Here is a 12,250-nt window from a genome sequence, read left to right as displayed (position 1 = left end):
GAGAGGGGTTGTACCGATCCTCCTTCCTGCCCAGTGGTACCATCAGGGGGGCTTTCTTGCCACATTTACGCCCTTACTTCAGCCACGATTTTGGGCCAAAACATGCCTGACAGTTCTGCACAGTATTGCACCTGTGGGACTTGCATTTCAGATTGTGCAGGAGAGATCAGCTAAGAAACAAATGGTACCACTATGTCCACCGGAGGGCACTAAATGACACAAAGCTCCTTTAACAGGAGCTTTAAAGCTGGTCATTGCTTAGTTATTCCTGAATTAAATTTGACTTTATTTTAAGTATGTTTATCTAAAAAGTGAATAGAGAGTAAAAACAGGAGAAATACTGTTTATAACACCATAAGAACACAATAAATTATGTACTAACTCTTCAGGAATTAAGCTGAAATTAAATAAATCTCTGTGTTTTTTACTTGTGTGGAGTAATTTGCATGTCTTGGAGCTCTCTTGAACATTTCTGCATACCTTTTGTTTTCTCCAGTTTGTTCTCCCGGCTGTCACACTTGCTCCTGACGAGCTGCTTCTCCTCCAGGCCTCTCTTGAGCGCGCTCAGTCTGAACACATAAAGGCGAGCGTCCTTCCCTGTGAACACAACACAAAAGCCGCTTGCGTTTTTATGTGAAGGTTACTCTTAATTTGCCGTCTCTCTTTTTTTAAGCATCCTCCCACGCTCGGACAATGAGGAGGATTAGTCCGAGGCTTCTTGGAGGCTTTATCAAAGCCCACGCACAGTCATGACAAATGTTTGCACTGCCATCACATTATCACTATCAAAACCAAGTCAACCATGTTTGTCAATATTAGGGTGAGCTAATCATCTGCTTGTTTATTAATGACATGGTTGAAACAAACATGGGAGCAATTGTAGAGCTGTTTGTTGTTACAAAAGCTCTGTTTTAAATGATTTCAAGTCCATGTGTCTCATTTTTTTAATCTGTCTGCTCACAAAAACCCTCACAGTCAATCCAGTCCTGCAGGATAAACAGACACACACTCTTCTGCACAGACACACACACATAAACCCGGCGGGGATTGGTTCTCTATAGGTCAGCTTCCTTATATCCCAGCGAGAGATCGATGTGTTCACTCGGCCGATGGAGGTTGAAAGGGTAAGTACGTACTCAACAGCGCAGAGAGGGATGATGGAGGTGAAATGAGAAAGAAAGTAGGAATAATGAGAGAAAAGGTCTGCTGTAAATACTGCTCCACTGCTAAAAAAACAAATGAATGACAAACAGAAGAGCTGACTCTGATGTGCAGAGAGCTTAATTCTCCAGTTTTTTAAATGAGTTTTACCTTTGTCCGCCCTGGTGATAAGCAGGTCCTGAGGCTCGAGAACGTGCATCTGCTTCACCAACATGGTTTTGTCGAAAACCTGCACTGGAGGGAGAGTCTGAGTCTCTGAAAAACATCATAAATGACAAAAAGAAGTGTGAAATCGAAGTAATATTTAATTATCCTACAAGAGAAACCACCTCACAGAAACCACCAAAGAATAACTGCAGAAAAAAGAAGCAAACACACACCCGTCGTTTTATTTAACCCAACTTTTCTAAAGCTGGAAAGCCTGTTTTTTATTCTTTCACATGGTGCCACATTTGTAAGGAACATGACTTTGTAGGATGAGCAGCAGAGCTGAGTATGTGAGTTCTGCCCATTAAAAAATTTGCCAAATCTTCTCTGCCAGTTCCAAACAGCTTCCTCTGCCATTCCATCTTGTTTGGTGGATTGGATGATTGAAGGCTGAAGAATCGATTCATGGCTACAACTATGGACATAATATACGTAGACGCCGCATTGGCCAGTGGGCTGTACATCAACGCTGCCGCCATTTTGCCAGAGGCATTTCTGGACAAGATGCCTCACTCCTGTGATGCGTGGGGCTGACAAGATCGCGTGGCATAACATTTCAAACAATCACAAAACCTTTCATGCCCTATATACTTGCATTTGTTTATGGAACGGTCTTGCCTCTGGCAATCTGGCGGACACGTTGACGTATAGTGGCAACGGGAAAACCCAGTCAATGAGGTGTCTACGTATATAATGTCTATGGCCAAAACAGCCTGGCTCCTCCTCCTCATGCTGCTCACCAGCCTGGTCACACACTGCTGTGAGATGGCAACCCATTCTTCAACCAACATTTGTCGCAGGTCAGCCAACGTGGTTGTGTTGGCCTGTCTGGCACAAACAGCACACGGAAGCTGATTCCATGAGTGTTCAAAGGGGGTTGAGGTCAGGACTGCTGGCAGGTCATTCCATCCTCTCCACTCCCAAATTCTGGAGGTAGTCTCTGATAAACCTCGCTCTATGGGGGCGAGCGTTGTCATCTTAGATGACAGAATTCAGTCCCTGACTGTGGAGATATGGGATTGCCACTGGTTGTAGTACCTCATCCCCATCTCTCTGCATCGAGATTTCCTCCATGATGACAAGCCTTGTTTTTTCCAGTGAGGGGGATGCCACGCCACACCACCACACTTCCTCCACCTAAAGATGTTACCCCATCAGTACAGCAATCGACATAGCGCTCTCTGCACTTTCTCCACACTTTGACCCTATGATCTGACTCATGTAGGCAGAATCTGGACTCATTGCTGGACATAAGATCCCTCCACATGTTCAGGTTCCAGTGCACTTGCTACTGACAGCAGCACAAAAGAGCCTGATGGTGAAGGACAGTCATTAAAGACCTCCTGGCAGCCCTATGAGACCAGGGATTTGCTGCATGCAGTCTATTCTAGATTGTCCTCTTGGGACACCCACAACGTGGCCTATCTCTGACACTCCCTTTGAACTTGGCCTACTGCATGGGCCCTATCCAGATCAGTCAAATGTGGCAAGCCGGTCCTTGGAGCAGGTGCCTACTGACCACAGTAGCCATGCCCATGCTCACAGGTGATGAAGACAAGAGTTAATAAACAGCAGAAAAAGCTGTTTGGCATTGACAAAGATGATTTGGCAGATTTTCAATGGGTGCAACCCATATACTCAGCCCTGCTGCTCATCCCACAAATGCATGTTCCTTACATACGTGGCACCAATTAAAAGGGAAATAAACAGGCCCTACAATGGTATAAGACTGCACTGTTACAACGAAGACATAATCCACCAAAAAATAATTTACTTACTTTTTGTGCTTAGTTTAGTTATGTTATGACTTAGGTTATTGTTTGGTTTCTCTGCAGAGACATAAGGTTTATCTTGACTAGTGAAGTTCAGTGTTTTTTGCACCATCTTAATGCAATGCTGCCTTTTGTGCCTAACTGTACCAGGTTGAACTCTAACACTGTAGTCACTTCTAAAATAGGAAAACTTGACAGCTGCAAAGAAATAAAGCTATTCTGTCTTACTGTTTTTTATAAAAACCTGCTGTCCAACTTCAACAAAGACCCTGAAAGCATGTCGTATCTCAGGATTAATCAATTGTCACTCACCGGCGTTTGGCAGAGCAGGATCCGGCCCTGAAACATGCACAACATCATTATTATCGTCATGCTAGGCTTTAGCCGTGGCATTCAGCCGAGCGCAGTATTGAATGGATATGGATGGGTGGCTTTTATTTTGGAGGACATAGGGAGATATCGATTAGGGATGATCTCACCATCCAGCAGCATGACCCCCGCTGTGTCCGTGGCAACCAGCAGAGATTGACCCCAGGAGTCTGCACACACAATCTCGTAGGGGAAAGTGCTGCAGAATGACTGGGACTCCCATGGCTGCAGTGAACATACAACACAAAAGCACAGATATAAAAGCTGATGCCTGCTAACTTTCACTGAATGCATTAAAAACACAAGATTTCCAAAACTTCTAAGACTCCTATTATTGTGGAACCAGTTTGAATTAGGATACGGATTTGCTGTCATTAGTCTAACAGTAAATAGCACTTATTGGCTCACATTTCCTGCAGTGAATAGTCTGAAAGACACAACCCCTCACCTCTTTTCTGCACAGGCCCGTGGTGACGAGGCTGGTTGGAGCGTCTCCTCTCACGATGGTCTTCAGCTTCAGAGCCTGAACATGAAATGGCATCAGATATTAAAAAGCCGCATCTGTCACTTCTGGATGATTTAGCTTGCAGCGCTAGGGGAAGTGCTCTGATCTATTATTGAGCTAAAAAGAGCGATGCATGAATGCAGAAGATACTCCAGAACACATTAAAAAGCATTCAAAATCCTACCCGAGTAAAAAGAAGGACATATAATCATCAGGAAAATTTGATCTAAGATTGAAGAGTAGGAGAAATGCCATATAAGGATTAATAGATGACAGAAGTAACAGAGGTGGTTGGAGCTGATCAGCACAGCTCTGAGCAGCACATTTTGTTGTTTTTTAAATTTTGATTTAACCATTGGAGTTTAACTACATATGTTTTTTATGACACTGATCATCAACTGGCGGCTCAAGGGCCTTAACAGGCCCCCCAGAGCATCCTGTCCGGCCCCTAGAAGGTCATTAAATTCAGAAAAGGAGGAAAAGAAGATGCTGTGGTTTTAAGAGTATCTTTTAGCTTTAAATGTCTGCAGCTGTTCAATCCTTTCCCGAAAAACAATTAATATTGAAATAGTTTTAGAATGACTTTAAAGAAATTCACTTGTCAGCCATTATTAGTAAATATTTCTTTTAAAAGGCTAAAGACTGGCAGAAATGTTGCAAAAAAGACCAGATAAAGTGGGGAAAAGGGGTTAGAAAGAGGCAAAAATGGGTGATAAGTGTAAAATAATGGGTTGTGGAGTGCCACAATTGGACAAAAAAATTGCAGGAAAAATAGTGAAAAGAGGTTAAAATTAGGGGTAGGAGAAAAAATAAATACAGCATAGCATTGCGATATTTTGTCTGGCGATATATCATAATCCTCTCTTCCACCAAGAATCGTTTTTTTTTTCAAATTAATCGCTAGTGGAAAAATAAAATCAATTTTTTGTCAGCAGAGGTGACGGTCATAGAGCAGGAGAAAAGTTAGTAAAACAAACATGGCAGCACCAGGGGAAGGACATTAGGAACGCAAGCAGGGACACATGAGGTTTGCAAGAAGTGCTACGTGAAAATAAAACACTAGGGAAAAACAACAAACATGAGGGCAAGACTAATTCTAAATCAGCAAAACAGTCAAAAAAAAGGTAGAGATCGCAATATATGATATCGCAATACTCACTGTATTGCAAAATGTTTAAAACTAAAATAATATCGAATCCTGACCCAAGAATCGTGATAATATCGTATCATGGGGCCGCTAGTGATTCCCACCCTTAGTTAAGATGTTGCAAAAGTTTGTACAAGAGGAAAAAAAGGGCAACAAGTTTTCAAAGTGGTTTAAAAGTGGCAAAAATGATGCAAAAAAGTAATGAAAAGGGGTTAAAAAGGGGCAAACATAGATGAAAAGTGGCAAAAATGGATAAAAGAGTGGCACAAAGGGGATAAAACATGCAGGAAAGAGGTTTAAAAGGGATTAAGAATGGCAAAAAAATGGATTAAAGAGGCAAAAATGGGCAAAAAGTCTCAAAAATGGGTTAAAAGTGTCCAAAAAAAAAAAAGCAAAAAAGACCTGAAAAATAAGTGGAAAGGGGTTAAAGAGTGGTACACAGGGGCAGTCATTGGCATGAAAGTTGCAAAAAGGGGTTAAAGAGTGGCAAAATGGGCAGGAAAGGCCATTTGAAGTAGTGAGAAGGGTTTATAAAGTTTAAAAAGAGTTAATATCAGTGCAAAATCACTTGTCTGACTGAATGGATCCCACTGGTAATGCTTAAACATTTCCTGCATTTCAAAAGAAAATACATTATAAAATACAATACTAATACAATAATATGTTAATCAGACCTAAATATTTGTTTTGTTTTTTATCTGAAAGTCTGGACCCCAGAGTCTTTGTCAGGACTAAATCTGGCCCTGATGACCCCTGCCTTATGAAATACTGAGGAGTAGAGCGATGAACTACAACAAAAAGGAGAGATTCAAGTGATTTGCTTAAAAACTTCATCCTTCTTGTATTAAAGGCTTAAGCTCTGAGTGACTTCTTAACACAACTGTTGTCCTAGATATTTAAAATCTATGTGGACAAGGCATTAATCATTACCCCTGCATTAATGAAACTGCCTCTTGCATGTTAAATGTGCATGTAAATGCATGACAAGAAGAACAGCAGTGGAGCAAGCTTGTTGAATTATGCACCTTGTATTTCATCAGGAATAAACAACCACACAGCTAGGGTTGCTTTCTTGTTTTCATGCTTATTTATGCTGACGACTGTGACAACAGCTCACCAGAGTGGAAATGATCTGAGCAAGACGACTAGCAACTGTAGAAAGAGTGTCTTATATGCCAAATAAAAGGTGTAATTGCATCAGATTTCAAACAGAATTCTGTTTGCACAAAGCAGCAACCATCTGATCAGGTTGACTAGCTGCACAGTCGGCTGTTTCTATTTACATATCTGCATGAAGAGCCGGTCTGGAAATCAATACCAGCCAACAGAATTATGGCTTGTTGCTCCTTGTTGTTGGAGCATTGTCTGATAATATCCATAAAAACATAAATATTCTGACCTATCAACATGAAATCAGACTTTACAATCTGCATCATCTGGTGCGTGAACTTATACAGAGTCAGTTTGGTTGAAGGAAAACGCTTGGTATCTACAAATCAATGACTCGACATGTCTTGCTTCTTTTGTTTTCACGCTTTACAGCACAGATAGTCGATGTCGGGCATCATGTTTATGAGCAGAGAGTGACAGAAACAAGACAAATAAGGCAGAAAACACAATGAACAAGGTTGAGAATAGAGACAACAAACCAAGGGGACAAAAGAGGCAGAAAATACTGTGGAAACAAAAACAAATGTTTAGAACAAAAAAAGGTGTCTAATGTACTTTGCGTTTTATTTTTATAGTGTCCATCTGTTTCAGTTTGCATGTACCAATACTATTGCATTTTTTATTCAGTGTACGCTAGAAAAAAGAGCACACCTGCTTTGATTGCAGGAATTTTTGAAGCCAATTTGGATTTTTGAAGTAAAAGGGAAGATGAGGAATAATACGAAAGGATGAGTGGGTCAATCATGTAACAAAACTACAAAAAAACATCTTTAATTTTACAGTGTATTCAGATTTCTACAAAGTAATGTTAATAAAATAAAATATGTAAAGTGAGTGACTGCTGGTGGTGCTTGGTGCTAGTACTCTCAAAATTGGTGAAATGGAAATCACCTGAGTGCAGTGAATGTGTCTCAGTGATTGTATTAGAGAGACACCTGTGTCTGGAAGGTCCAGTCACTGATCAAGCAGTGCTCCTGGCTACCATTACACTATGAAGGCTAAAGAACACTCCAAGCAATTCAGAGAAAGGTTCAGAGACTCCATGGTCAACTGGAAGAAAGTTCTTTGAGCTTCAGAAACCAAAATGGAGCTTTTTTTGGCCATCAGACAAGGAGTTTTGTTTGGAGAACACCAAACACTGCACATCTCTACAATAAACACCATGTGAAGCACAGTGGTGGCAGCATCATGCTGTGGGGATGCTTCTTAGCAGCTGGCCATGGAAGGCTTTTAAAGGTAGAAGGTCAAATGACTGCCTCAAGATATAGGTAAACCCAGAACTCAACCCAAAAAAGAATTTGTGGCTGGACTTATATTTTTAGTTTCTGACTGATTCAGTCCAAAGTCAAATCAAAAGTAGCACTATCAAGATCTTTATATCACAATAGGCTGCACATTTTTTCCTAGAAACATGCATCATTTCCAGACCAGAACACACTAATTGTTTCCGGAGGGATTCAGCACCACGGACAGTTCTTTACATGCTTACCTTCTTTGTGTTTCCAGTTTTTGTTCCTGGAAAATTAAAGTTACATAAGCACTCAGAGCAGAGGTGTAATGATCATTACATCAACCCGATAATGACGACTCGACTGTGGACTCAGTGACCACTTCTTATATCATTATTTGACCCTGACCCTCCTGCAGCGTTTCACTCTGCTGTCTATCAGGAATAAGTCACTTTAATGGCTATATTAAAATGGAGAAAGTGACTGTAATCCTCACAAACAAGAGACAGTGGATTTTTAAGATACCTGCAGCTTCTGTTTAAGGCTTTGAATGGTGTTAAAATGCAAATACATGCAGGCGCAGGGAGTTAGAATGTGTCTTATTCCGGCTTTAAAAAGCAATGTTTATCTTCTGTGAGCTAATGACCAAACTTCAGCTTAAATCTGAGTTTATCTTTTTAACTGATCAAACTAGCAAAGCAACCTTAAAAACATGAAAATAAATGTGATATTTACAGTGCCTATAAAAAGTATTCACCCCCTTGGATGCTTCAGGTCATTGCCCTCCAGGATTTTTCTAAATTTGGTGCATTAATTTTATCCTCTACCTTTACAAGCCTTCCAGGGCTGGCTGCTAAGGAAGCATCCCCACAGCATGATGCTACCACCGCCGTGCTTCACAGTGGGGATGGTGTGTCTGTGGTCTCATAGGACCAAAGAACTTTCTTCCACTTCACTATGGAGTCTCCCACATCCCTGTTGGTAAAGTGTAGTCCAGACTGACTGGTGAAGAACCTGGCCAACAGAGTCTCTCCCATCTCTGAAGCTTGGAACTCCTTCAGAGTAGTCATAGGTGTCTTGGTGGTCTCTCACTCTAGTCGCCCTCTTGCACACTCACTAAGTTTTTGAGGACAGCCTGATCTAGGCAGATCTAACATTTCTTGGTTATGGATTTAACTAAACTCCGGGGGATGTTCAGTGCCTTGGAAATATTTTTGTCTCCTTCCTCTTAACTTCTCCTTCTATACCACCTTTTCTCTGAGTTACTTGGAGTGTTCTTTTGTCTTCATGGTGTAATTGTAGCCAGGAATTCTGATGAACCAGTGACTGGACCTCCTAACCACTGAGACACATCCACTGCACTCAGGTGATCCCCATTTCACTAACTGGGAGACAGTTAGCACCAATTGGCTGCACCTCTGTGTTTAAATGTGGGTGTGTCCTCACTGCAGATCTCCAATTGGTTAATAATGCCTTGTTTGTGTTGTTTTTGTGCGTTTATTACCTGTCCTATTCTGACAAACTCCGCCTGCCGTGCCTCCTCTTTTTTGCGTGCTGACTTTGGAGACTCAGGCAGCACGTCGCTGAAGGAGCGCCGGTTTAACATGTTCTGGGGAGAAAAAGGAACCTAAAACACCCAAAATGTTCACACACATGCACGCAAACACACACACACACACACACACACACAGAGGAAAGAAAAGGCAGAGAGGGGTCTTAGAGGCAGACCCTGGCAGTGAGAACAGCAGCAGAGGAAACAAAGTACTGTTAGAAGCAACAGTTAAAAGAAGGAAAACAGGAGTTTTGAGAACAAAAGTGATGTAAGGAGAGAGAAAGGGGGGCCCTGCTGAGAAAGTCAGCATTGCAGTATCCAGTCAGTGTGGTGCAGTATGCAGAGACTGAGGGCTGCAGTAGAATACAGCAGAACAGCAGTGGAAACAGCCTCTCTCTCTGAAGTGACCAAAGTGACAAGAAGGACACAACTTTGATGAACAAAAAGCACACTTATCCAAGAACGGACCAGAAAAGTTCCCTCCTGGAGCTCAGGATGAAGCCCTACCTTGTGCAGGTCTGGCATGAGGTCCTGGTAAAGTGAGCGGATCAACATGTCGAGGGTCCTCTGACGCTTTTGAGCAAACGTTGGCGTCTCCAGTGTGGCTTTCTCTCCATTGATTACTGCATTGGAGGAAGCATCAGCATACATCAGAAAAAATGCATGGTACCATTTTTACATGCATATTATGGCAATTTAAAAAAGGAACCTTTTCTTACATTTGACTAGTAAAAAGTCCCTGAATTCTTGGTGATCAGTAAACACAGGTGGAGACGGCAGAGGGGGTCCAAACAGTGGAACACTCTCCTCTGAGAATATCTTCAACCTGTGACAAAGCAGAGATAAATTAAAACATCTCTTACACTTCTAATGGAGTCCAGCTGGAACTGAACATTTTATGTTATTTATTTTCATATGGACATAGTCAAGAATCATTTTTTTAATGGATTGCATCTCTATTTAAAACAGTGGATGTGGTTATTTCCTTAAAGATGAGCATGGGTCCAAAACAGCTTCCATTTAACCATCGACCATTTTAAATGATAATATTTTTTTCTTTTTTCTACAATAAAGTTGATGTGAGATTTTTAGAAGTTGCAGACCAGAGTGGGCTGGAGCTTTTCTCAGAGCACTCACCTGTAACTGTCATTCTGGCTATTATACCTAACTAATGCAAAAATATCTGGAAACGGAGTCAAGGAAACACTGCTAATGCACACAGGAGACACACGAGTGGTCAAAGATGGTGTATCACAGGTCTGATGTGAAATCTGTGTAATTCCTTCTCTGGCTAACATCACTGATGACCTCTTTTTTTCTATATTGGTCATTCATGTGAAGGATACGGGTGAAGTGGGAACGGATCATAGACGGTTTGAAGGACGACGATGCGTCATCTCCTTCCTGGAATACTATGGTAACAATGTCGTTTCCAATGTGTCTCTTTCTCTCCACCTGCAAGAGGACGGACCAAATATGAGAAGACAAATCAAATATATATGAAGTTTCCTGTCTGAAACATGTTACTTCTGCTTTCATCCAAACTCATCCTTACCCTAACCCTAACCTCAGAAAACTGTAACTGTAACTGTAACAGTACAAAAACTTAACTAGCGCCAGTTTCTGCTGTTATAAACCCTTAAATTTGCATTTCAGGGTTTAGCTGTAAGGGGGAAGGTTCAGGGTTAGGGTTAGATAGGGTTAGATACCAAAAAAGGTATCTCAGTTACTACAAGGTAAAACTCAAGTCAGTTTGTGCCTAATTCTTACCAACAACTTGGTCAATGAGGATACCGAATAAACATAATAAATCATAGCCATACAGTGCCTATAAAAAATATTCACTGCCTTCAAGTCAGTATTTGGTAGAGTCTCCTTTGGCTGGAATCACAGCACTACGTCTGTGTAGACAGGTCTCAATCAGGCTCAAACATCTGGACACTGCAGCTCTTTTCAAGTCCAGCCACAAATTCTCTGCTGGATTGAGGTCTGGGCTTTGACTCAGCCACTCCAGAACATTCACCTTGTTGTCTTCAAACCATTTCTGTGTAGTTTTCCCTGTATGCTTCCAGTCATTGTCATATTAGAAGATAAATCTTCTCCCAAGCTGTAGTTCTCTTACAGGTCGCAGGCTTAACCACTGACAAGCATCCCCACAGCATGATGCTGCCACCAGCATGCTTCGCAGTGGACGAGGTATGTTTGTGGTGATGTGAAGTGTTAATAACCTTTTCTCTGAGTTGCTTGGAGTGTTCTTTTGTCTACGTGGTGTAATAGTGGCCAGGGATACTGATTAAACAGTGACTGGACATTCCAGACACAGGTGTCTTTATACTATCCTATTTATAAAATCAATAGAAGGGGAAAACATTATTTTCTGAACCAGAGTCCCTTGAAAAAGAAGAGTCTCTGTGAAGCAAAAGATGGGACTACATACGGCACCAACCTCCAGAGAGAACAGGGCTACTGCTGCAGCCAGGTTTCAGCCTGTAGAGGACAATCCCATTGTTTCTTCCTCTTACAAGATGAAGAATTTAAGTGCAACACCAATGTTGAGAGTTGGACCCAAAATGATCAACAACACCAAATATCCATGTACATAAGGTTTACCGCTGAATGAATGAGCTTTGGAGGATTAGCTACTCCTTAATAAAAAGCAGCTCTTATCAGAGAAACTTAGGTTGATAGCCTCTTGTTGGTTCAGAATTGTGGCCCTTACATTTTCAGTCTTCAGTGTTTTTCTACCATCGTTGACCCCGGACAAAGACAGTCCTCCTCTGGAGGTACCAAAGAAGAAAGAAGAAAGGACATTATTGCTTTACTGTTGAGCTCCTTTCAGTATTGCCAATACTTGTGTGGTTTTATCAGGCTGGTGTTTAGCAGATCTGATACAGAATTGGATTTCTTCTCAAGATAGAAAAAATACATTCTGGCGATCAATAATAAGGGGGAGAATGAGGTTGTTGAACATGTGGGTCTGCCTGCCACTGCTGTGATGTTTACAACAGCTGCATTTAAAAAAAAATCAAACCTGAGCAGAGTTGCATTGAAATTTTTAATCAGTTTATTTTAAAAGCTGAAGACGTGGCTTTAATTTGCCCTCTTAATGCAAGCTTCAGCAGCTGAGATGAGAGACTC

At 41.5% G+C, this 12,250-nt stretch overlaps 1 protein-coding gene across 6 annotated transcripts in view; it reads right to left on the bottom strand.

Annotated features, from left to right (window-relative positions):
* The window catches only part of garnl3 (GTPase activating Rap/RanGAP domain like 3), a 112,647-nt gene that overhangs the window by 21,846 nt on the left and 78,551 nt on the right, over positions 1-12,250 (bottom strand). For 4 of the 6 annotated variants that reach the window (XM_041810438.1, XM_041810434.1, XM_041810437.1 and 1 more), the window contains exons 12-21: positions 10,459-10,567; positions 10,250-10,295; positions 9,832-9,938; positions 9,620-9,735; positions 9,065-9,187; positions 3,958-4,032; positions 3,620-3,734; positions 3,453-3,479; positions 1,312-1,416; positions 481-597 (exon numbers count right to left, since the gene is read on the bottom strand). In XM_041810438.1, coding sequence (XP_041666372.1) covers positions 481-597; positions 1,312-1,416; positions 3,453-3,479; positions 3,620-3,734; positions 3,958-4,032; positions 9,065-9,187; positions 9,620-9,735; positions 9,832-9,938; positions 10,250-10,295; positions 10,459-10,567 — 940 coding nt within the window. The remainder of the gene's footprint in view (positions 1-480; positions 598-1,311; positions 1,417-3,452; positions 3,480-3,619; positions 3,735-3,957; positions 4,033-9,064; positions 9,188-9,619; positions 9,736-9,831; positions 9,939-10,249; positions 10,296-10,458; positions 10,568-12,250) is intronic. The other 2 variants (XM_041810435.1, XM_041810439.1) reach the window with 1 other exon arrangement.

The sequence above is a fragment of the Cheilinus undulatus genome, linkage group 17, assembly GCF_018320785.1.
Source record: "Cheilinus undulatus linkage group 17, ASM1832078v1, whole genome shotgun sequence".
Classification (NCBI taxonomy): Eukaryota; Metazoa; Chordata; class Actinopteri; order Labriformes; family Labridae; genus Cheilinus; species Cheilinus undulatus.
This window is presented reverse-complemented; position numbering and strand designations above follow the sequence as displayed.